General features: G+C 45.4%; 1 protein-coding gene across 1 annotated transcript; it reads right to left on the bottom strand.

Annotated features, from left to right (window-relative positions):
- Positions 1–1989: 1989 nt before the first annotated feature.
- CENPH (centromere protein H) lies at positions 1990–23568 on the bottom strand. The gene is made up of 9 exons (XM_083152875.1): positions 23293–23568; positions 18963–19018; positions 17906–17966; positions 17655–17726; positions 16808–16864; positions 13098–13161; positions 11475–11526; positions 7014–7174; positions 1990–3188 (listed from the first exon to the last, which is right to left on the bottom strand). Exons 1-9 carry the CDS (start codon positions 23451–23453, stop codon positions 3096–3098), a joined length of 777 nt encoding a protein of 258 aa, XP_083009001.1. The 5' UTR covers positions 23454–23568; the 3' UTR covers positions 1990–3095.
- Positions 23569–25647: the final 2079 nt, after the last annotated feature.

The following is a 25647-nucleotide window of genomic DNA, read 5'->3' on the forward strand; positions in this document are numbered from 1 at the left end:
CGATGGGACGTGGGTAGGTGCATGTAGGTAAGTTCAGTGATGGTGTTTGTAGAAATGCAGATACGACAAATAGCGTGGATGCTATATGCCATATGTGCTGAACAAAGTGAACATAAACACATTTCAGAACTTTTTTTGTTTATAACATCAGCAGGAGGGTGGCTGGAGACGCAAAGGATTGTGGCTGGGGACTGGTCCAGATCTTTGAAAGGAATGGTAAAGCCTCAGAGGAAAAGGCTCTGAATAGGTGGCACACCAACAGGCATTTTCCATGGTTACTTATATTTTATATTTGGGAGCACATGGCTGCAAAGAGTAGGTGAAATGAGTTTGATAGCAGTTCCAAGAACAATGGCATGTAAAGTAATGCATATATGCAAAGATTGTGAGATACACAGTGGGAAGTTTAAAGTCTGGATATGAAAAATTGCAGGTTGAACTTATGGCCACACCAAAGGCGCACAGCCTGGTAAAGGGGGCGTATTCATAAATATAGTGTACTACACCATAGTGCCTGTTATAAACATTATGCACCACTAAGGTAGACCCTGCCGCCAGATTGGCACCAGCTGTAATCAGCTGGGGACTGGGGCCGAGTCCTCCATCAGGCAGCCCAGCATGGCTCAGTGCTGGTATGCCATGCGGTTGTATACCGGGCCACTGAGCACAAGACAATACAGGAGATCAACTTCAGATGTTTCCTGCAGGTTTCATGGAAATGATGGAAAGTGTCGGCTAAGAACACCACAGAGCAGATCATCATATTACACAGACCATGAAGCGCTCATTTAAGTTTCCAATGGCAAGAAGTGGAGGTACAGAAGGTGACATGATCACCATGTTAGCAAATTGACAAGTGCATGTATAACAGAAACATGGAAACCTCAACAGCCCTGAGTGCTTGTTCCTTATAGTAAAGGGTTCTTTGGGATCCACTGAGTGTGGCACATTCTACTAACATTGGCTTAAGCTGGGTATACGTTATATTTGTTATTATAGTGCATATCATCCTTGTGTGTATGCATTCAATCATTAATCCCTTGAGTGGTGGGTTTTGCTGGGGCAGGACAAACCTGCAGGTTTGCCCTGCCCCAGCAAAACCCACCACAAATCATTAGGAGGCCCCCCCTCACCTTTGCTCCCCTGCCCCATCACACAGGCGGCAGGCTTGGGATGGTTCACAGGGCGCCTGAGTGCTCCCGAGCCTGCCGCCTACGTCATTGCTTCAAAATGAACGGCAGCAGGCGGCTAAAGGAGCGGCAGGGTTTAGAAGAGCTCTGGCGTACGCCGGAGCACAGGTGATTGGGAGATGTAGCAGGGGGCTCAAGAGGTGGTGCACACCTGAACACCACTGGCGCGCACCTATTTCATTTGTGGTATGCCCAGAAATTTTCCGGGCATACCACTCAAGGGGTTAACGTTGCACACTCCTGTGAGCTGAACATGCAGTCAAAATTTTACTAGATCGGCAAAAACTGCAGGTTCTGAGCAAAGGGCGGGTGACATCACTGGACAAGATTGCTAATTATATTGTTCAGTGTGTATGCGGTAGATCATTTGAGCACTAGTACTCATGATACTCATAGAGAAACCGTACAGAGTGTAGCCAACCTTAGATGGAAAGGCAATGTTAAAAATTGTACTTAATGGCACCTAGTGGTTTATCTTCACTATTTGCAGAGCAGACACAATTGCCAATGGTTTAATGCAGGCATGTCCAACGTTGGCCCTCCAGATGTTGTGAAACTACACATCCCAGCATGCTTTGACACAGTTTTGCTGTTAGAGAATGCTAAAACTATTGCAAAGCATGCTGGGACGTGTAGTTTCAAAACATCTGGAGGGCCAACGTTGGACATGCCTGGTTTAATGCGTATGGTACTGCTGTTGTCCATGTTATGGCTCCCCCAGATGTACATAACTGCAATGATGACACCGTGAACTGATTGTATTTTTATTGAGCCTTTGTGCAACAAATGTTACACTTCTGAACCTTCAATATGGTGGGACTGCTATGCTACTGTATTACTGGTGCCTGTCCTTGTGTTTCCCTCCTATGTCCCTATAGTCTGTAAGCTTGCAGCAGGGCTCTACTACCTCCAAGTCTGTCTGTTGTTACCCAGTTTGTTTTATCACTGTCTATAATTGTAAAATGCAACGGAATCTGCTGCACTATATAAGAAACTGTAAATAAATAATAACCAAGGTTACCATTAAATAGGATTTTATCAAATAGCAAGACACAACAAAAAGCATTCATCCGCCGATAACAGATTCAGACTTTAATGAGTTCCAAGAGAACATTTATGTTGCCGGCCTTGACGATGAGCTCCAGAGTAGGGTTCTCTCATCTGTGGCTCACTCTGTTGTCTAAACGAGCACTTTACCTGTGACCAGATAGGAAGGCCTTGATCTTGCCTAGATATAACCAATCCTGATATCTTCATATTAATCTCCTAGTTCGATGCGGTTCCATATGAAAATACCCAACATCAAGTGAGACTGGCCAACACTTCTTTGGGGGCATACAGTGCTTAAACAGCATTTACAGCAAGTAGATAAGACTTTAATGACCTTCCATGTTCAATTCCCACTTCTTGTCTGCATGCTTTAAGACCATGGCACCTACATGAGGGGTGAATGAAGTACTGAAAACAATATATGGTCTTTAATCTCCATATATCATGATCGTCAAAAACACAAGGCATTATTTGTAAATCTGACATCTGCACTGTGCATTATAATTCCTGCCAGTCCTCTGCACCCTAAACAGGTAAGGCCATCAGCCCACTGTGTATTCTCTAACAGATGGTCTACATTAGAAGTGAGCTAGTTTCAGGATCTTTATAAGCAGAACACAACACTGGCTGCGTAATCTTCAGTTTCATATATTGCCTTACTGCTTTGTGAACATGATAATGTAATATAAGCCATGAAACGATTGAAGCAACTAATATGTCACTATTCTTATTTTAGGTTACAACATTTTAGAATACATTATATAAAAGCAGAAACTCCATTTAAGAAATGTACATATACATCTGTTAAACCAATAAAACATTTTGACAAACTGGATGTAGAAAACGGTCGATTTACTAAAATTGGTCTGGACTTTGTCCCAGCTTGAGGACCACCTCTCTTAGTTTCGGATCTTCTGCCCAGTTGGTACCGCTGGCAATAATTAATCTCTGAAAAACAAATAAATGAGTCAGGTAAGGGCACACTCTTGTGTGACATTTTCACCACTTGCATTATAATCCATACAGTACATTAGGAAAGTGAACAACCTTTACAACATTTTAATTAACCCTTCACTGCACAGAAACTGAAAACAGACAGCATCAACATTACAAATAAGGAGCAGCTGTCATTTCTGTGCTACTGTTGGGATCCCTATCTTTCTGTGAGGCTGACAATTCAGAGGATAAATGAGAAATAACCTCTGTTAGTTGTGAGGACCATGAAGGTATCCCCTGCTTGGGGGGGGGGCTGGTTCTGTACAAATATAACAGCACCCTCTGTTTGAAGTGTACATTTGTTGTTACATCACTTACAGGTCACTTTGCAAGGTGCCTTCGAGTTACCTCCTGCCATATCAGGGCCGGCAACAGAAATCTTGGGGCCCGGAACACTGATATCTCTGAGGCCCCCCAACACCAAACGCGGATTGTTATTACATTGCATATTGAATGTATTTTTTTTATTAATAGAAATAAACAGATAATTAATATTCACAATGCAATATAATAGGGAAGGGCAGATGGGAGGGCACAGCATTGTGCGTTGTGTGGTTTGGTGTGTTGTGTCATTAAACTCATTAGTACGGGTAGCCAGACAGGTGATTAGGCAGTCATGCTTACAGACCCTGAGTTCTGCAAAGCTTTGGGGCCCAGTACGAGTGTCCCCTTTGACCCCCCTGTCGCCTGCCCTGCCTGCCATAGTACACCCACACAGTACCCACTATGCACACAATAAAGGAGCAATAGGTATATAAAAAGGGTTAAAAAGGACTGGAGAGGAGAGTTAGAAAAAGGAGGCTGTCAAAAGTCAGTACTGCTCTTTTGACAATCGGGAGGGCACATTTTTCAATCAGGAGGGCACCCCCCCTCCCCCCGACACACACCCTAGACAAAAATGCCCACAGTAGCGCCCTAGACAAAGTGCCACCAGTAGTGCCATGCTGCCGGTATAATCGACACACATAATTGACATCGGTATAATGCCCTCCAGCAGTGACACCGGTATAATGCCCCCCAGCAGTGACACATATGCAGTTTCCCTGCAACACTCACCGCCCCGGCTTGGCCTCTTCTGCTGCAGCCTCCTTATTGAGAGGAGAAGCAGAGATCACTTCCCCCCTAACTGCATGACCACCCAGCTTCTATTTGAAATATGGCGCCAGCTCCTGAGCCTGGTAGCCAATCATTGACCCCACCTTCTGGCACCCATGCTAATTCCTGGGAGGTGGCGCATTTAAAATGTAGAAAATGACCTGCAGTTGGCTGAGCCAGATTAAGCCCTTGGGGTGCCCAGGGCACCCAAGACAGGTGCCCCCCCAGCTCTGCCCCACACTCCCTAACCGTACCGGCAACAAGCAGCATGGGCTGGTCTCAAGCACAGTAGTCTGTAATTGCTTATTGCCCAGGGAGAGGGGCACATGGCCTGAGGCGGACAAAGAAGGAATTATTGCCATCACATTACATTAATGATCTCCAGGACGAGCTACTATCGGAGACCCCTTGCTCAACCAACAGTGCAAATAAATAAATCTTTATAAACCTCTTCAGTGGTGGATTTTTTTTGGGAGCGCTCCCCACTGGGAGAGTTTTTTTATGGGGAGCGCTCCCTTTAAAAAAAAAAACACCACTACTTCCCTGGGTCCAGGCAGCGCCGCTGCACTGTCAATCAGCGGCTGCCCGTACCTGCGCCACGTACCTGTCCCCGGCAGCCAGCTTGTCATAAGCCGGCGCCGGGAACTTTAATAAGAAACCCGGAGGGGAGGGGGGCGGCGCCGCAGAGAGGAGGGAGCCGGGCAGCGCGAAGCTGCCTGAGATCAGTGAGTGAACTCCGCAGCGCTGCCCGGCTCCAAACAGTGGCAATCCCGAGAATTTTCCGGGCTTGCCAGACTGGGCACTGAGGCACAGCCCGGAAAATTCTCTGGATTGCCACTGAAGGGGTTAATTGGAGCTGGACGCAAATGAAACCTAAGGTCACTCCTCCTTTAAAGAAAACAAAATCATTTTCCCCTACAGTAAAAAAACTTATTTTATATCCCCCACAATAACCCACATATTATTTCCTTCAAATTAAAAGTAAACTGCACGGAAACTAAGATGTTACATACACAGCAGCAGCAGCAGCAGTACAGACCACTATGCAGTAAAGTACAGCTACTTCCTGCATCCAAAGTTAATGAAGAGTCTGCTTGCTGGGACAGTAATAAATCACTGAACAGGACAAGGGAACAGTGAGGGTATACCAGAGGAATGCAGGCTGCCCCTGTCACTGCTACAGTCACAGCTTTGATCACATAGTGCACATCGCACTGATCAATGCTTTAACTTTTGAACTTGCCGCCTATTGCTCTCCCGAGTCCCGGCTGTTCCGGACCCACACGCTACCTTTCTGTAGCACTTAGCAGCAGCTTTCCGGGGCAACTTTCTACGTATATGTGCTGCTGCTCTCAGCCTCCCCTTGTCTCACTGTGCTGGGAGCCCTCTCTGCTGCTGCATCATAACAGCAGGACAAGGAAGGGGATCTAGCCTGTACCAGAGTGAGAAAGTGGACACACTCCATAGTGGTGAGCAGCGAGGCAAGGGGGAGGAGGGATGCGTGCTGGAAGAGCTGACAGCCGCTCACATAAGAGGTGAGCAGCCTGTCAGCGCGGCTATGGAAGCTGAAGACTGCAGGGCTGAGGGGAGTATCAACAAGCTGCCGCGCTCAGTCAGCAGTGTGTACACTCAGCGGGCGGGTACTACAGGCGCAGCAATGGCCGGGGAGGGACACTGACAGTAATTTCTCAGCGCATATTAACTGTACAGGGCGCAGGGCAGACAAAAACGGGCAGGATGGATTTCAGCAGCTTTTAAAGGGGCAGGGCGCAGCGCCCTGCAAAATAAGCCTAGCGGGAACACTATCTATGGCATATAACACAGGAGCGCTATGACTTACCATTTTGAAACAGAAACCTTTTCCTCTCCTAAAAAGGTTTCTAAGTCCCCACTGTGTAACTCACAGATCCTGGGACTGTATGGGAAGCCAGCTGATCCCGTATGAGGCCCGCAGCAGCAGATCAGGTCCTGACCCCTGCGCAGACTTCAGAGCACATGTGCTAAGGTGGACGTGACCTGTGAGGGGAAGCAGGGCGCCTGCAGCACTAAGCATTGCTCCCTTGAACGGTGCACCAATTTGCCCGAACTCCCCAGCTAAAAGGGAGCCGGGATGAACTGACAACTGTTGTACTGGCCATTGCCGGTATGGCTGGAGGACTGCGACGCACAATGCATGCAGCAGCGTCTGTAACCAGAGACCCTGGCGCAAACCGCAAGCAGTGGTGCTGAGGTCCCCCTGGCAGCTTCCTTGGTGCAGACAGGAAGTGGCAGAAGCTGCCCGTCTGTCCTCAGTGTAAAAGTAGAACCAAATAAAAAATAATTGAAAATAACATTTCTATTTTCCCTTGAGAGCAAACAAGCGCGCAGCTCATGCAGGGCACAATCTAAGACTACCTGGGAAGGGGAAGTAGAAGGGGAGGAGCTAGCCACACTTCTTTAATTTCTTAAAGTGCCCATGCTCCTGGTAGTCACCCTTCTATTCCCCACTGTGAACTCCAGTGTCATCTAGTGGATAAAGCAGAAATAATCGATGGTAGATGATCCAGGACATACAAAAATGGAGTTTGCTTCAAACCTTGTTTGGCTTTCCCCGCCGAAGACCCATAATAAATCTTATACTGAGAACAAAGGGCAGAATCAGGCAATAGTCACATGAATGCTACAGAGGCACATTTCTGTTACCTGGAAAACATTCTGGACCACTGTGATGACATCCTTTTCCTTCGCGAGGCGTGCATTTAAACTTTTTATTTTAGGATTTCTGGATTCTTCTAGGTAATAGAACTGATTTTCTTGCTTCTTTTTAAATTCAGCCATCACTGTGGCAGTAGTCTCAGCAATAGCTTTATCAGCCGTGGTAGAAAAAGATAAACATTTGTAAATAAGCAGTACAATGCCACAAACATGTAGTTCATAGGCGAGGTGACAGTGTATTTACCAAAATGTATTAAAATCGGGATATAAAAAGTTCTATTAGCACATAAACATTACTTTTATAAAGCATCAGCTGCAGCACTTTACAACATTATTAATGTGTATCAATGTGGTAAACAAACACACACATAAGGTTTCATTTTTCTTGTCAGAATCCACAGAAAGCACATACAAATAGAATTTGGACCTTGGCAGGAATTGAACCCAAACCTCAGTGCTCTAAGGCTGTGGTGCTCAACCTCGAAAAGACCACATTTGAAAAGATCACAGGTGGAGCTAATTATCTCACCTATGATTCTGTGTGAAGACCTGGGGGTACTTGAGGACCGAGGTTGGGAATCACTGATCTAAGGCACCCAACCATGCTTCCTCTATTGAATGAGGATCAATTTTAGATTTGCATAGATGGAAAGATGACCAATTTGGTAGACCCACAGGGGAGGCTATGGAGGTGAATTTACTACTTTGTCCTTAGGCATTTACCAACACCACAGAATGAATACAGTCTTCCCCATTTGTGCTTGTTGCAGGACAGAGAAGCCTCGGCAGCATTCATTAAATTTCACAATAATGATTTTTTTGGGCATATCCATGACATTAAGCAGCCAGAGCTGTGGTGTGTCTTGTAAGGGCAGACCAGTAATTATCACTGACAATATCCTAATGCTCTACCAATAATCTGTCAAATCTGGGCATGGTCACCATATAGGTATCTGGGTGCCCTGTGCTCGTTTGCATCGCCAGAGATCAGATATAATTGAAATTTCTGGTGCACGTGAACTGGACACCTATACCACCTGGATAGAATGTTATATTGGGCTTCTAAAACTTGGATAGAGGATGAGCTAGTAAATGTATATTGAAATATTCTGGGCCAATGTTCATCTTGTACATCATTCACTAACTGTGACTGGCAGGCTTTTACATAGGAGGGTAAGGGCAGTAGTTAGAGTCTCTAGCCATAGTTTGTAAATAACAGACAAGCTGGTTAGGTGTGTTTTCTTCTAAGCACAACAGTTTGGGATGTATCTAGGGAAATTAGTATGAAAAGAAAATGTTATGCCTATATTGTAGGTAAGCCCAGAAGCACCGGGATAGAAGGAAAGGTACTTGTGTATTTTCACGGTGGCAGGCCCAATGGCTGCCTAGCGTAGTGACTCTGCGGCAGCCCTGCGTAGTCAGCGTAGTATCCGAGTCAGGCAGCTCTGTCCCGGGCAAGCCTAGTGAGCATCTCCCACACAGCGCCGGTAACCACCATCCCCTGCGCTGGCGGAGAAGGTAATCATGCGGGCGCCGGGGGAGAGGCGCTCCATCTGTCTGAGACGCCAGTGCTCCATGTTTCATACAGGCAAATGTCTCCTTTTCAAACCCCCCACTATCCACAGCAGCCAGAAGCGTGGCGAGCGTAGTGAGCCCCGCCCTGTTCATACCCCTACTATCCACGTCGGCGTGGAGTTGATTTTATAAAGTGTAGCGAGCCACCGAGCCCGTGGCGTGGATAGTGGGGGTGTTTAAAGAAAACATTCACACCTGCCATATACATCTGAGACCGTAATGACGACATGTGTTAACTGGATTTTAGTGACTAAAGAAAAAAAACACTTAAAGTACAATAATATCAAATAAGACAAAGTACAGCACAGAGTCTGTTCCAGGCATATCTGCTTGCAGAACACACCTTATGCCAATGCCAACTGTTTTCAATGTGGAGTGCCCCAGGGTGTACAGTTACACATGCATCTCTGGCGACACACTTCACAACTTCACGGTACAATGGTTGAAAAACACTGAGCTATAGGCAGGGAAAAAATATATAGAATGCTCCTACAAAACTGTAATTGGCCATCATGGAGAAGGAATAAATATACATACAGTGCATGCTAGTTACCAGCCCACCGAAATGACAGAACATAACAGTATTTATGCCGATGGCGGTGCGTGCCCAAACATAGCAATAAATGACTTTTTCCATTGGGTGCCATCTAGTGGCTTAAGCTCTTGCTACACCCATGGGTGGAGCTGGCAGGGTGCAAGCATCCAGAAGCCGGTGTGTAGCTGGTGGCAGTGGCGGACATGCCCTGTATGTCACTCAGTGGGGGTGTTAAGGGGAGAGGTGTCGCTGACGGCAGCGGGGAAATGCAGGTGTACGTCGCCCGGCAGTGGCATTAAGGGGAGAGGCAGCAGCGCAGTGTGGTAGGACCACAACACGGGCAGCAGCACCAGCACCTGCTGCCATTATACTCAAATCTACCTCTCCTCTCCTGACCTCCTCACTCGTATTTCTAACTGTCTCTCCACTACCTCTTTTTTGGATGTCCCAGCGCTTTCTTAAACTAAACATTCGGGTAAATAAATATTAGGATAACCAGCGCTAATTTCAGAACTTGCTTGTGAACTGGACACTCTAAGACAGGTGAAACTCCTTAGTGGGTCAGTGGAACCACACTTACTTTTCAATCCTGTCTCGAGTTCACATAGCAGTTTCTTTAATTCAACCGTTAAATGATCCTCCCCTTCCAAGACAGACACTTACTTTAAAATCCCTTTTTGAGTACACCAAAAGGTCTTTTAAAACTTCTCTCTAGCTCATCAAAATGTGGTATGGATGTGGGTCCTAATATTTATTTACCCGATTGTCTATATTTTTGGAGAAGTGGATGGTCTCCAGAGGATTAACATAGCTGCTTCCCATTAGCGCCAGTTTTTCATCAAATATTGTTTTAGTCTTAAACTAAACATGTCCAAGACTGAGCTGATCATCTTCCCACCTCCCGCATAACCTCACCTTCCACAATTTCACTTTCTATTGATGGAACAACGATCTCCTCTAGCCACCAAGTATGCTACATTGGCGTTGTTCCTGATTCCTCTCTCTCCTTTAAACCACACATTCAGCATCTCTCACAGTCCTGTCGTTTCCACCTCAGAAATATTTCCAGGATCAGACCCGATCTCACCCAGGATGCTACAAGGGCCCTCATCCACTCACTAGTCATATCCTGATTGGACTACTGTAATCTACTACTTTCTGGCCTCCCTGTAAAACATCTCTCTCCACTCCAATCTATCCTCAATGCTGCTGCCCAGCTCATCTTCCTCTCCAAACTACTATGTCCACCTCCCCTCTCTTACAAGCTCTGCACTGGCTCCCCTTCCCCTTCAGAATACAATTCAAGCTCCTTACACTCACTTACAAAGCCATCACCCATTCTTCTCCCTCCTACATATCTGACCTTGTCTCTGTTTACAGTCCCACCTGCCCACTCCGCAAATGCACGTTGCCTCTCCTGCAAACTAATTAATTACTCCATTTCGCGCCTCCAGTACTTTGGCCGTTTCTGGAATTCTCTACCCCTCCCTATTAGACTTGCCACCTCCCTACAAAACTTTAAATGGGCACTCAAGACCCACTTCTTCATTAAAATCTAACCATTTCCCATCCTAACCCTATGTTTATGTTCGCTTCTTTCCCAGCTGTGCCACCCCAGTTTGTCTGCCCCTTACCTTTAGAATATAAGCTCTAACGAGCAGGGCCCTCTCTCCTCATGTGCTTTTCTTAGAATATATCTCTGCCACTGTTATAATTGCATCAGTGTCTTTTTTTTATTATTTCCCATGTCCTTGTCCTAATTTGCATTTGTATTGTAAATCACAACATTTCTTGTGTTGTTCTTTGCTCATCTATGTATTGTCAGGCGCTGCGGAACCCTTGTGGCGCCATATAAATAAACGATAATAATAATAATAAATTATCCCCATCCCCGTGTGTCCAGACACCAGGGATCTCCTAGAGCACAAGACAGAGGGACAGGCTGAATCATGTAAACTCAGCCATGCTGCTGCAGCTGCCTGGTCAGTGCTGCTTTTTTTCCTGAAGAGAGATTGGGCAGGGGCTATCTGGCAAGGGGCTGTGCTGATAGGTTATAGCCCTTGTCTGTCACTAGGACTCCGCCCAGCGTTATACAGAGTGACAGATCTGGGCAAAATTTATAAGAGATCAGAGATTTATAAAAACACAGGACAGAAAGAGGAACACCGGACAATGGAAGTATCATGAGCACAGCAGGATGCAACAATCCTGACAACACACAGAGTAACACCTACTGGTTTTCATGTAAAAATTTGATATTTAATGCAAAACCTGGCAAGGTAACACCAAACACACATCACAACGATCATATAGTATTAAAAAGTTGAAAAAGAGTTTACCCATTCTTTTATGTCTGATTGCCATCAGTTTTTCCTCCAAAATGCGATTCTCCTAGAAGAAAACAGTGTGATGAAGCATGGCAATTCTGGTTCCTTCTAAATAGAAATTGGGGCTTTTATCAAAGCTGTAAGGGGGGGAGGTGTTGTTGTCATAGCAATGAGATAGTCATTGCTTTTTTGTGTCCCCTATTTTAAAATCGTAAGATGTGCACTGCTCGGATGTTGCTTCCCTGATGAAGCAGCCTGCCGCCATCTCCACCTGCGGCCGCAGCAGTTATATCTAACACATCCATTTACAGCGAAGAGAGACCTTGGGGGCAGCCCAGCATCCCTGTAAGTGTGGTGGAAGCACCACAGAGTGACCACTCTTTTCAGGGAAATGCCCACTTGGGGAAAACTAGTATTCTAGGCACACAATTCAGGGAATCAAAGCCAATTACTGCCCCCCCCCCCAACCCCCCCCCCCCCCCCCCCCCCCCCCTTTGTACTGGCACTGTGACTGCTGGCAGTGGTTAAGCCTGAACTTTCACTGGCACTATCCTGTTCCTCAATTACATCCATTAAAAGTAAGCAATCATTGACTGCAAGACTGTACATCTACACATCACTAGAAGACATACTGGACGCAAATATACTTGTGTTTGTTCTAGAGATTGCTGTTGCTATATTTTGCTGCTCCAAATTGCATTTGTATGGTAATATGGAAAGACTAACCTGAGCATAGGGACACCCACTACTCCGGGGGAGAAGAGACACAGCATTGCAGTAGTCTCCCCTCCCCCCCCCCTCCCCAGAGGTAAGCGCTGTCGCTGCTACCAACCCCAATCAATTCATGTTATAGGCATGCACAGTAAAAAAACAATAACCCAATTTGCATTAAACTAAAACTGCCAACCATCTGTGGCACAGGCTTATGCCTTACCCTCTACCCCGCAGCACCCCATAGATCCACAGGTTGCCTGAAAGTCATGAACTGTTGGTAGATGTTGGGGACAGGTTTGGTCACCCCTGGTCTTAATAGCTGAGAGAACACTGGGATGGCCAAAATGCAATCACAAGACAGCAGCCAGTGAATAGGACTGAAAGATACTGTGCTAGAACATTGGCCCATATTCAGATCTGATTGCAGTACAAATTTGTTCTCAAAATGGGCAAAACCATGTGCACTGCAGACGGGGCAGATGTAACATGTATAGAGAGTTTGATTTGTGTGAGTTATATTGTTTCTGTGCAGGGTAAATACTGGCTGCGTTATTTTTACATTGCAATTTAGATTTTTATTTCAACACACCCCACCCAAATGTAACACTCTCTGAACGTGTTACATCTACCCCACCTGCAGTGCACATGGTTTTTCCCATTTTGAGAACAAATTTGTACTGCGATCAGATCTGACTAAGGGCCATTGTATATAATCTATAGATGCCAAAATAACAATGTAACAGTGTCATAACTGCCTGGTTGGATTTAAGGAAAAGCATTTGAAAACAGCCTTCCAGATATAAATTGTTTCCTTAAGCAAGGTAAAAAAAAACAAACACAAGAATCAGCAAATCCTAGAACACAAGATACTTGGCCAACCGGCATTGGTAAGGCAGCACACCCTGATCCCAAAAGACTTACCTTCTGTGACTGTAATATGAGAGTGCTAATGTTCGCACTGTGGTCCAGCACCTCACTGAGTACCCTATAAAAAACAGTTCATATTGAATTAATCTTAGATTTTCCCAAAATATAGAAAAAGAGTTCTCAAATATTGCTCCTCCTTATACCTAGTAATACAGGGGTGGATTTATTAAGCTCGGTGAAGTGATAAAGTGTCTGGTTTTTATCACCGGCCAATCAGCTACTAACTGTGAAGTTACAGGCTTGGTTTGAACTATGACAGGTAGGAGCTGATTGGTCGGTGATGAAAACCAGGCACTTTATCACTTCACCGAGCTTAATAAATCTGCCCCACAGTCCTTACTGCATAAAGAAGGTGTATAAACTCTTTTCTGGAAACAGAAGATCCAGAAAGCTAGACATGGAAAGAAGTGGTATTGCTCAGTAATAAGTAGACAGCACTTCATTCTACAGTCACTGTGAGGAGCGCTACTTTTTTCCCTTTTCAGGTTAGGTTTGATTTCTATGTTTTACATAATACAAAAAGATACATATGCCATCAGTGAAGGAGATGCAACAAACTGCAATCTTGGAGAAAGCATTGCCGCATACTTCGCCAAACAAAACACTTTATAAAACAGTAAACAATCTAATGTAAAGTGAGGCAAAGCAGGTTCCAAATGCATTTCAATGCCTCCAAAAATCAGGTCTATACATTAATTGATGATGCTGGGTCACTGCAAATTGGGCATAGTGTCTATTTAATACCGGCAAATAGCTCAGCTCTTCGGAATATTGTCTGTTTTCGTGCAGAACAGATCGAATTAGCATTCAATCTTATTTTTTTTTTTTTACGACTTTCCAAAATAATCTCTAAGTCGTAAAAGAAGTGTATCCACAAATCCATTTTTTTTTTTTGCACGGAAATGGACTCGGTACTTTCACGGCTCCCATCGCATGCCATATGTAGTGGCATGTGATGGGATGAGATTTTTGCAGTTTTTAAGCAATTTTTTTTTACAAAATCACATGCGATTCGATCGCATGCGTTTTTAACAGAAATGCATCCGAATGCATTGAAATTAGTATCAAACATGTTCAATGGCCCCCAAATGTCATTTTTGAGGCTGTACCACCCCCACTATCAACGCAAACCAGAAGCGAGCGCAGCGGTACGCGTCCTACGACCTTTTCAGGTACTTGTTTCCTATCTGGGCGCCCGCTAAGTTAATTGCGCACCATGCTATTCTCCGTAGAGAAATCTGATCGCATCGCAACGTACACATACACGATATTGAACGATGCGATGCGATCCGATTTCCCATAGGAAACAATGTTAAATGGATCAATTTACCCAAATCAGCATAGGGAAGAATGGTAAATGGGCCAGAAACCCCCAAAAAACCCACAGAGCAGTGGAACGTCCCCCCAAAAGTAGTTGACGCCACCCCGCCATCAACGTGAACCCGAAGCGTGGCGAGCGCAGCGAGCCCGCGAGGGGCGGCGGTACGCGTCCTCCGACCTTTTCATGCCCTACTATCCACTAGGGCGTGAGAATAGAATAGTGTGGCGAGCGCAGCGAGCCCGAAGCGTGCTTCCCAGGTGTCCGCGTCGCCATGGACACCTGGGAAGCCCGCGAGGGGACGCGTATAACTGTGAAGGTATCCGCGTGCGCTCGCCACGCTTCGGGCTCGGTGGCTCGCTGCGCTCGCCACACTATTCTATTCTCACTCCACGCCCTAGTGGATAGTAGGGCATGAAAAGGTCGGAGGACACGTACCGCTGCGCTCGCCACGCTTCGGGTTCACGTTGATGGCGGGGTGGCGTCAACTACTTTTGGGGGGACATTTCAATGTTCAGGGGTGTTTTTGGCCCATTTACTATTGTTCCTATGATAATTTGGCTAAATTTAACCATTTCACATTGTTTCCTATGGGAAATCGAATCGGATCGCATCGTTCAATATCGTGTATGTGTACGATGCGATGAGATCCGATTTCATTACGGTACCGTACGTAGAAAACCTGGGCGCCCAGATAGGAAACAAGTACCCCTTTTCATACCCCCACTATCCACGTCGGTGTGGAGTTGAGAATAGAAAGTGTGGCTCTGCGCAGCGAGCCCGAAGCGTGGCGCGCGGACACCTGTGAAGCCCGCGAGGGGACGCGTATACCTGTGAAGGTATCAGTGTCCGTTTGCCACGCTTCAGGCTCGGTGGCTCGCTGCGCTCGCCACACTTTCTATTCTCAACTCCACGCCAACGTGGATAGTGGGGGGTTTGAAAAGGTCGTAGGATGCGTACCGCAGCCGCTCGCCACGCTTCGGGTTCGCGTTGATAGTGGGGGTGGTACAGCCTCAAAAATTACATTTGGGGGCCATTGAACATGTTTGATACTAATTTCAATGCATTTCTGTTAAAAATCGCATATGATGCGATTTTTTGCTATGCGATGGACATCGTGGGAGTCGTGATTGTACACAAGTACCCCAGACTCTAATTGCAAATTTAGCATCCGTTTCTGCAAATGCAGATTCGGCTTTTCAAAGTGGGTCTCAAAGACCGAAAACAGTCGGGATAGAGCAAGTACTGGCCGAGTATTGTACATACCAGCCAACATTAATGTATTGTAAATACCAGCCAACATTGAATACCCATTGTATAGTAAATACCAGCCAACATTGAATAGGTCATATGATTATATGAGGGGACATTACCCATTTAAATTCCAGATAGTATAAACCCAGTTTCTCCACTGTATACTTAGATTTCAAAACGACTAATTTCTATAAGTGATTATATTTTGATAACATTTTTTATAATCTCGTCTTGTGTTTTCCAGTCACGGTACTGTAATTAGAAAATATTTCTTACTAGGGTTACTTCTACTTTTGTTCTTTGCACCAGTAACCAGAGTGTCTGTTGGATAGTCTGCTGCAAAAGCAGTGGTTGGAAGGTCTACAGTGTTTAGCTAAGATAGTCCATAGGTCAACATGAGTTTTTCCCAATTTTTTTACTTTTGTAGACTCTTTCATACTTTGGCATCCATTCGGACTACAATTGGGAACAGTCAAATGTGCCAAGCAAAGCGTAGCACCAGGGGCAAAGCGAGGGTATGCATTACACCAATTGGAGGTTCATGTTGACATGGACACAAAAAATACCCTGTAAAAATACACATTGACCTTTTCCATGTCCTTTTGCTTGTGTTGAACTTTTAAACCTATTGCATATCGACCTTTTTTAGGTGTCACCTAGTGCATGCTGACCTCCTCTCCTGTGTCGACCTACTGCATGTCAACCTTTTGACTGTCTGCCTAGACACTGTAGACCCTGCTGCAAAAGGGCTGAGTTCGGAGTAAATTTCAGCTAAGGTGAGTCTAAAGGTGCCCATACACTGCCTGTGACGTCTCGCAGCAGTGTACGGACACCCGACAGAGTGCGAGCCGCCGGGACCTTCCCGGCGGCAGGGACACATGCGATCTGTTGTAATGGATTGCATGCATCCCTGCTTCCCACCCGCCTCGCCGCCTGGAGGAACGGGTGGTCAGACGGCCTGCCGGTCCGACCACCTGGTCGGGTTCGAAGCGCACGGGACCGCACATCGGACCCGAGGGCATGTCAGATTATTTTCTGGGCGGCGTCCGCGGCCTGAAGAAATCGCAGCAGAGTCGGCATGTGTGTACAAATATGAATAAGGCCCCTGAAGGTAGGTGTATCCAATACTTACTTTGCCTCTGTGGTCTTTGCAAACATCTCATCATGCATCACATCAGATATATTTATTCTGGAAAGAAAACCCGTTTATTTTTATTGTTAAATACACTTTTGTGCAGAGTACTGAACAGTATATGATCTGGCTCTTCTCTATACACCTAAACCCACATAACAGCATCAGGTCTTCTGACTGGACACCTAGCGGCCATCACATCTGGAAGTGAGGAGGCCTGCACCTTTGCATTTAACTCTCACACTTTGCTCATGTCACACCCAGGACTCTGACTCACAACCTCATGCACCACAGCCACCTGGCACACACCCATGGACGGAATAGGATGTGATACATTGCGGGTCCGATTTATCTTATGTTCTGCCGGTCTGACCTCCGACTCCGGTCCGATGCGCACGGGACCGCACATCGGATCGGATGTAATACACATACGATTTGGGAAGTTTTCACCCGATTTCTGGAGGAGGGTGGTAAACATCCAGCCAATTAGCTCCTGTCATTTTTCAAACACAGCCTATAACATGACAGTTAGAGACTGATTGGTTGGACGGTTATATCTTTTTTAACCCTTTGCAGTGCAATTACATTTTTTTTTTTTTTGCGATTCAAACAGTCTGGTTTAAATTAATTGGAATTTTTATTTAAAAAATTGTCGACATTGAATGTTGAACGATGTTAATGTTCTTATGTTAAAGTGGCTCACCACTGGATTTGCTACTAGCGCTAGGGCTGTTGAGCCTGACAAAACATTGGACCTGAAAGGGTTAAGGCATAATACCTCTGCCCCATTATTTTCTGACATTCTAAAAGGTAGAAATGTGAGTGCAAATGGAATTGTCAATCTTACCTGTCTAGCACCAGTCTTTTGTTGTGGAATGTAGTCCTCAGCTTGTCAACATCTTTTTTTAGATTTCTAATTCTGAACAAAAAAAAAAAAAAGTCAGAATTTTGTCTGTGTACTTTGCAGCAATTAGACAAATACATTTCTTTGCAACGTCAACATTTTTTTTTACATTTCTTAGCATAGAAAAATATCACCCAGATAACAGACAGGTGTAGCAACTGATATAGAGAAAGGAAATAGTAAATATTACGTACATTTGTGTCAGATTTTCCTCTGTAAGTAATTCAGGTGAAATATCTGCTGTAGAAACTTTAGCTGCAAATAAAGAAATGAACATCGTTAGATGTGTAAGGAATATACAGGTAAACTGTGTCTGTATTACAGGAATGAGATACAGACAGCCCTGGAACGCATCCGTCCCGGTCACAGTGGAGCTTACAATCTACAGTCCCTATAACATTTTGACATTTTTGCCAATTACCCTACAAGTATGTTTTGTACTGGAGCAAAACACAGGAACATACAAACTCCACACAGAAAGGAGTTAAACACAGAACATCAGTGTTGTGAGGTAGCAAGCTACTCACTCTTCCACCGTGCTTCCCCACATGTAATTTATGAACTGCTGTCAGGTTCAGACAGTACTAGGAGACATGAATATGGAATCTGGTACATAATGTTTTGTTGTGTGTGTATAGTGTTCATTCTAGCATCTTGAACCTTTTAAAACCCATGCAGTTCCTCTTTACTGCCTGGGGTATCACTGTCTGCTCTGGTGATTCTAGCACACTGGTCTGTATCTTAAGTCCACCATACACAGGTCCGCCTTGTCCTGTTTTCATCCGATTCCAATGGATCGGATGAAAATGGCCCACATCAGATGTATTTTGACATCCAATCCGATGCGCGGCCCTGTGCCCATCAGATCAGAACCAGAGATATGTGCTCTCGGCAGCCGGGAATTTGATCGCACGTGAAAAGACCATATGTGAAGGTCCCAAGCAGCTCAATGGGGATCGGATGGACATACATTGCTGCGAGACATCACAGCAGTGATTAGTGCAGAGAAGCCTTCACGTTGGCCATGCTTACCATACTTCTGCAGATATATGCAACTAAGATTACTGAATTATCTACTATCATGTAGTATGTTGGGGAAACTAGTTTTGTGTATCTACAGAGATCTGCTCCGTTGCAATGCTTATTTTTGTCACAAAGCAAAAAATAAATTTCAATTCGTTTTCCCTTGCTTTCTGTGCAGGTTAGAGAGCTCAATGAAAAGTGTGTCTGACTGCAAATTGTACAGCATACCTGCATCAACCCTTTTCTTGAGCTGACACCTCCACGTTGTCAACTGTTGGCAGTGTCTACAAAAGAGTAAAAAATAAAATATTAATTCATTGCTATTAAAATACAAGTTGACAATGTTAATACAGGTAAAGCTGGCCACAATACAGTGTGATCCTGATACTCAGCCAGTGACCTAATGTAAGGATCGCTATTCAATTTGTTCACAGTGAAAAAGTTGAATTCAAATTTTGTTCCCATGGCAACTTACCGTTTTGTTACCAAATACCCTTATAAAAGCAGGGCCATAAACAATGTTTTTTTTTTAAATGGAGCAATAAAGTCCCCTACCTACAGTATAATGAAGAATTTTGGCAAGGAGATTATAGGCTCAGCAGACATATAAGCCTTAAACTGTGTACACAAGGGTATAAATCGCTGGCAATCTGGTCGTTGAGCGCTAATAGTCGCTGGTCGGACGAGCATGCTCCTCTAACCAGCGACTTCCCCTGCCTCTTCTCCCAGCAGTGTGTCATTTTCATCAGCGACCATCTCTAGTCGCTGATGAAAACGGGACGCTGAGCAATATATTGCCAGCGATCAGATTGCTCCGTGTGTACGCACCTTTATATTGATCAGTAAATGTAATGACTGAAGCCCATTGATTGGAGCAGAGGTCCTCAAACTATTTTGCTCTGGGACCCCATCAGACAATAAAAATAATGGCAGGACCCCAGCAAGTTACTGCAGAAGGTCATCACATGACGGGTGCATAGCTGCCTCTCAAATTGAGAAGAGGGACACACCGCACGAGCGCTGGGAAAAGGGGCCATGGCCATGTAAATGCGGACGAAGCGTGTGCAAATGAGGGCCACGCCCCTGTATTCATCCTCTGCACCGAAGAATAGACGCTGTGTGCATGCTGAAAAGTTATCTGCCTGATGGTCAGTAACATGGAGTCACCACCCCATGCTGAGACGGTCAGAACCCACAGTTTGAGAACCGCTGTTATAGAGGATTCAATTACAAACCTGAGAGCAGTCTTCTGGCACCACTTCTCAGGGAATCGCATCCATGTATAAATTCCTATAAAAGGTGTGTATACAAGCATCGATTTTACTTTCGATTTGCCCAAATCCACCCTCTTTCGATTTGGCCTTTGCGTTCCATTTGATTTCACATTTGATCTGCACTTTAGCATTCGTTATCGATTTCTATATAAAATTCGATGTGCATTCAAGGCACAGTGTACACATTCCATTTACTGGATCAAATTCGATATTTCCTTGCATGCACAGTCTATTTTTCTTTTTGATTTAGAGAATGGAATGCAGATTAAAAAAAAGCATCTTAAAAACCATTCGATTCCGATTCCATTTTGCTTCTATAAAGCAAAGTCGAATCGAAAACCTGTCAAAATCGAAGGGTGTGTACACCCCTATAGAATCACACATTAATACCACCTGTGGATCTTTCAAAATCTGTCAGTAATGACGACATCTATGGCCCCCTCAACCTAACCCTAATTCCCCTGCTAGTGCCTGGAGAAAACCTAGCTCTCATTCTTACCGATCAGGTCAGTATTCCAGCATCGGCACCCTAATCAATTAGTTTCTGTGCTGGTATTTTGACGGCAGTCAGGGCGCTGGCGTCAGTATACTGAACGCTGGCATGCTGACTGCATCCCCTATAGAGATTCCACTAAAATGTAAAGTAATATAATAAGATGGAATACAAACAATGGCGCCAAAAAGGGCAGCACTAACCTGCCCAGGGGTTACCTTCCCTGGGTAATAGATAAACAGTAAAAATTTAAAGAGTAGGAAAAGCGCCCACAGTTAGGAAATAATGCTCACGTATTGTACTTCCTTTTCAAAGTTCAAAAAAGTTTTCTATTTCTTTCTCGATGGGATACATAAAAAACAGAAGGGAGAAAGAAAACACAATGTGTAGTCCTGTTTCCAAATAAAGTTCTAATTCTTGGGTTTATGGGCCGCACAATACACCGACGCGTTTCGACCCTCAGGTCTTTATCAAGGTGGCACCTTGATAAAGACCTGAGGGTCGAAACGCGTCGGTGCGGTGCTGCTATCTTTTAAGTGCGTCTTTGGTCAAAGATACCTTGATGTGAGAATCCCCACATAGTTGAATGTAAGCATACAAGTAAGAACACTTGTCACAAAGATACCTTGATGTGTGTTTCAAGCACCTGATATATGTAAGCATACATGTACGAAGCTTATATATAATCGGACAACGTGGTGAACCCATAAAAGATATACCAACACGGGAAAGAAGGAGGGAATATTGTGCGGCCCATAAACCCAAAAATTAGAACTTTATTTGGAAACAGGACTACACATTGTGTTTTCTTTCTCCCTTCTGTTTTTTATGTATCCCATCGAGAAAGAAATAGAAAACTTTTTTGGACTTTGAAAAGGAAGTACAATACGTGAGCATTATTTCCTAACTGTGGGCGCTTTTCCTACTCTTTGCATTTAAAATGTAAAGTAATCTGGATAAATTATTAATATAATGGGTAATTGTTACTTAGCCTTCCCAAAACAATAAAGAAAAAATAGACTTACTAGATCTTCCTTTGAAGGTATAAAACATAACTGATCTGTTGTGCTTCCGCATCTTGGTATGCAAGACCAATAAAAGCTGCATAGTATTCTATACCAATCACTCCCATACACAGTCATCAAGGAACTCTAACTATTGGCCAGTGTGCGCCACGGAAAGGTTTGGGGACAACGCTTTTCAGATATCCTGCATCGGCTGTGAAACACAGTGGGTGGCTGATATCATACTTTGACACATCAGGCTGTGTGTGCAGGCGATACACTGATTGTCCGTATTAGAAGCTGGCATGTAAATGCCTGCCCAGTTGTGAGTTTTTAGGATATCCATGGCGGAGTACATACAATATGGTTAAAGGCCTCTTTACACTTGTGAGATTTTGTCAGATTTGACACAATTCAGATGGATTGGGCCAATTTATCTGTCAAAATCTGATGTGCCTGATGCTGTAGGACCCAATGCACGTCCCCCTGCGCATTGGGCCTAAACAAAAGTTTGATCATCATCATGCACATATGATAAATCTCAAGTCAATCAGGTCCAACTTGTCCCTCAGACAAGTTGGACAAGTGTAAGGGGGCCTTAAGTCATTGACTGGAGACAGTAAGAAGGGTAGGGACTAGATCCCCTTCCAAACTGTCAAAACTGAAGGGGATCTAGACACGGGTGTGGTATGGGACTCCGACAGTCAGGATCCCGTCAGTCATTATCCCGACTGGCCAGAGTCAGACAGCATGGCGAGTGCAAAAAAGCCCCTTGCGGGCTCGCTGCGCTCGCCACGCTGCGGGCACGGTGGCTTGCTACGCGAGCCACCTATTCTATTCTCCCTCTATGGGGGTCATGGACCCCCACGAGGGAAAATAGCGGGTGGCCGTCGGGCACCCGGCTGTCAGCGTTTTGACAGTCGGGATCCCGACGTCGGGTAAATGATTGTCGGGATCCCGACTGTCGGGAACCCGTCCGGCACCCCTAGACACTGCCGTTGTTGGAAGAGGGAAACCTTTATTGAGAGGGTCCCAGCTTCCCAAGGAATTCCTGGCATGGGCTTACTATTTGGGGTAATGATGCATTGGTATGGGGATTGCCATCAAGTTTATCCCCTGGCTGTCATTACCCCTTGCTAGTGAGGTGCTTGTTCTTAAAATACAGGGGAACCAGGTCTATTTTTTGTTGCTAGTGAGGTTTGTTTTGTTTTTTAACAGATTTTTAAGTCTTTCTTTACATTTAAACACAGAGCATTTGGAGAAGTCCAGAACAGGTATTCAATTGTCGTATTGTCAGCAACCAGTAGATGATGGCCCCCAACTGGGCTATTCAATTGTTATTCCATTTTCGCGTTATTGACAGCCAACGCTAGCATAGAAAGGTTTCCCATATGAGCACTCAAATAGGAGTTTTTGTTCTGCATACGTTAGTTTGGTGGTGGCTAAACCCGACACCTATAGCCACGATAAAAAATAAAGGAGCAATGCTACAACGATTGCATTTGGGAGGAATGCTGAAGGCACTACAAGTCCCAGCATGCACTGACAGTAAGGACGTATCATTTAACCATACCTCCCAACATGACCCTCTCCAGGAGGGACACATTGCTCTGTTTCTGGACTTCTCCCTTATTTAATGATTGCCAATCATACATTATAAGGGAAGTCCAGAAACAGAGCAATGTGTCCCTCCTGGAGAGGGTCATGTTGGGAGGTATGATTTAACTACAAAATACATGAAGGTAGGCACAACGCTCTGGCTGTGGTAGGGGTCTCTTTCTACTCACTTCAGTAGCTCAACCGGACTCATGGCAGATGGGGGCGGGTCATCGGGAACAGGCGGGTCACCGAGAGTCCCCACCATGGCCACTTTCTCCAGCTCGGCGCTTTGCTGCTGCAGGGACAACAAGCAGTCCAGCTCCCGGGGTACATTATCCGTATTACTCATCCCGCCCGCCAACTACTACTGCTGCTGCTGCAGCCACGACTCCAGTGCTGACTCTGCCGGCCGCTGTCACGTGACCCGGGCTGGTAGGAAAGTGAGACCGCTGTATACAACATACAATCCAGGGCGGGAAGGACTAGCCGCCGTGACGTCAGCGACACGTGACCGCGAGTAGCCATGTGCGCGTCCTCGGCTTGTTGTGTGGCACATACAGAATAGATACATACTGTCATACGAAGTGATTGGGGAATATGTATCGGCGTAGGTGTGGTTGACATTTATGCATTGCCGACACTAAGAATGACCTTCGATGACAACATACCCTGACCCTCTCAATGAGGGAGAAAATGCTCTGTTCCTGGGCTTCCCTGTTAATGTAGGATTGCCATCATCACCTGTGGTCAGAGTAGGGTTACCAACCGTCCGGGATTACTCCGGACAGTCCGGTAATTAAACCGGGTGTCCGGACAGGTGGCGATCCCGGACTATACTTTGTCCGGGAACGGCGCAGGGAGGGAGGGTCGGGCAGCCTTGCTGCCGCCGCCGGGAACCAAGCTCCAGCAGGCATCGATAGGCCGGTTTCACACACTCCGGCTCCTGCCGGACGGTGAAATCCTGCACGGGAGCCGTGCCGCACACAGTACTTTATCATGGAGGGGATGGCCACAGCCCGGCAGCCGTACAGAACAACAAAGGTTTGCAGCGCTGAAAATTCAAAATTCGTAAAAAACCAGTTGGCAGTTGGATTGACTTCACAGTTTTATATAAGAAAAATGATTATAACAATTTAATAGGCCACATGGCCACACATATACATAAAATGTTGATAAAAAAGCATGGGTATGGTAGCAGAATGGGGATGGACTGGGGTAACTGTCCGTTCCTATATTGCCTAGATTGGTGTTATTGGGACCGCCTTTAATGACCAGAGCAATAAATATAATTACCGTCCACTTTGCTCACTTGAGGGGGGGAATGGATCCTGATGGAATGGAATTTCCCTTGGTATGTCCAAAGTCCCTTTTGAATCGAGCGTGGAGTGGGGCTTGCCACTTGGTGTTGAAGAAATGCTGGTAATCGGGTCCTTTTTAGGCTGGTTCGGGCAGTTGATTTGGCAGAAAAATGGGGAATAGGTAGAGCCAGTGCTCCTGCTTCTGCATCCAAGAATAAGTGTCCACCTGACGCGTTTCGCTTGAAACAAGCTTTATCAAAGGTATAATGGTTATGGAGAGGTAGGCAACTGGCCTGATATTTATACCCCCATGCATACTGGTTAATACATTGCAGCTGGTAGCTAATTAGTCAATCCAACATAAAAAATGATCAAAACGATTGTATATGAAGGTGAGGAGGAGACATACACAACAACCTGTCAATGAATTAATTAGATATCTAAAACGATTTTTCATTCACAAGAAATAAAGCATTAAAAAAACGGAGTTTGTTTATTATGATTTCCGGATACAATATGATTGGATAGTGCTTGAGCATGTGACTATGTGAAAACGAGTCTTGGCTTTAATCTGGCCATACATGTATTCAATTCATATAGAGGCTTAGTTGTTTAGACGCAATAAGCGTCATGTGATCAGAGAGGCCTGGCTGGCAAGCGTGACAGACGTCACGTGATCGGGATGTGACGTCCGCACTATTAGCCTTCTCGGAAGCGAGCCTGCATTGTATATAGCAGGCGCTTCCGGGTACTGACACGCAACCTGATGATAGGTACTTCCGGGTTTTGGTACGCAACCTGCGCTTCAGGCACACAGGACGGAACCTCCGCCGTCCTCTGTATGTGTGGGAGGGGATTCCAGCGTCAGGTTCTGACGTAAATTGTGTGGTGGCAGCTTCCTAGTGTGTTGCTAGGGAACAAAAGATGCACCCGTACATCCCGCAGCCTGTATATATAGCTGCTAGGCAACGCTGGCCTAGAGATATGCTATTGTAGATTGAGACAGCGCTTAAGCTAGGATTTTGTTAGTGACCTTGGTACTCTTTACCTAGAACGGCGCCCATCGGGGTGATCGCGGGATCGCGGGCAGTACATAAACGGCCGCGACGCGATGCCCGCGATCACCGCGATTTTCCCATAGGGAACAATGTTAAAAAGCCAGATTGACCGCGATTTTGCATTCAATGCCTCAATGCCCGCGATTTTACCATAGGAATCAATGTTAAATGGGCTACAGAGCCCAAA

Source organism: Crinia signifera, chromosome 1 (assembly GCF_055691185.1).
Source record: "Crinia signifera chromosome 1, ASM5569118v1, whole genome shotgun sequence".
NCBI lineage: Eukaryota > Metazoa > Chordata > Amphibia > Anura > Myobatrachidae > Crinia > Crinia signifera.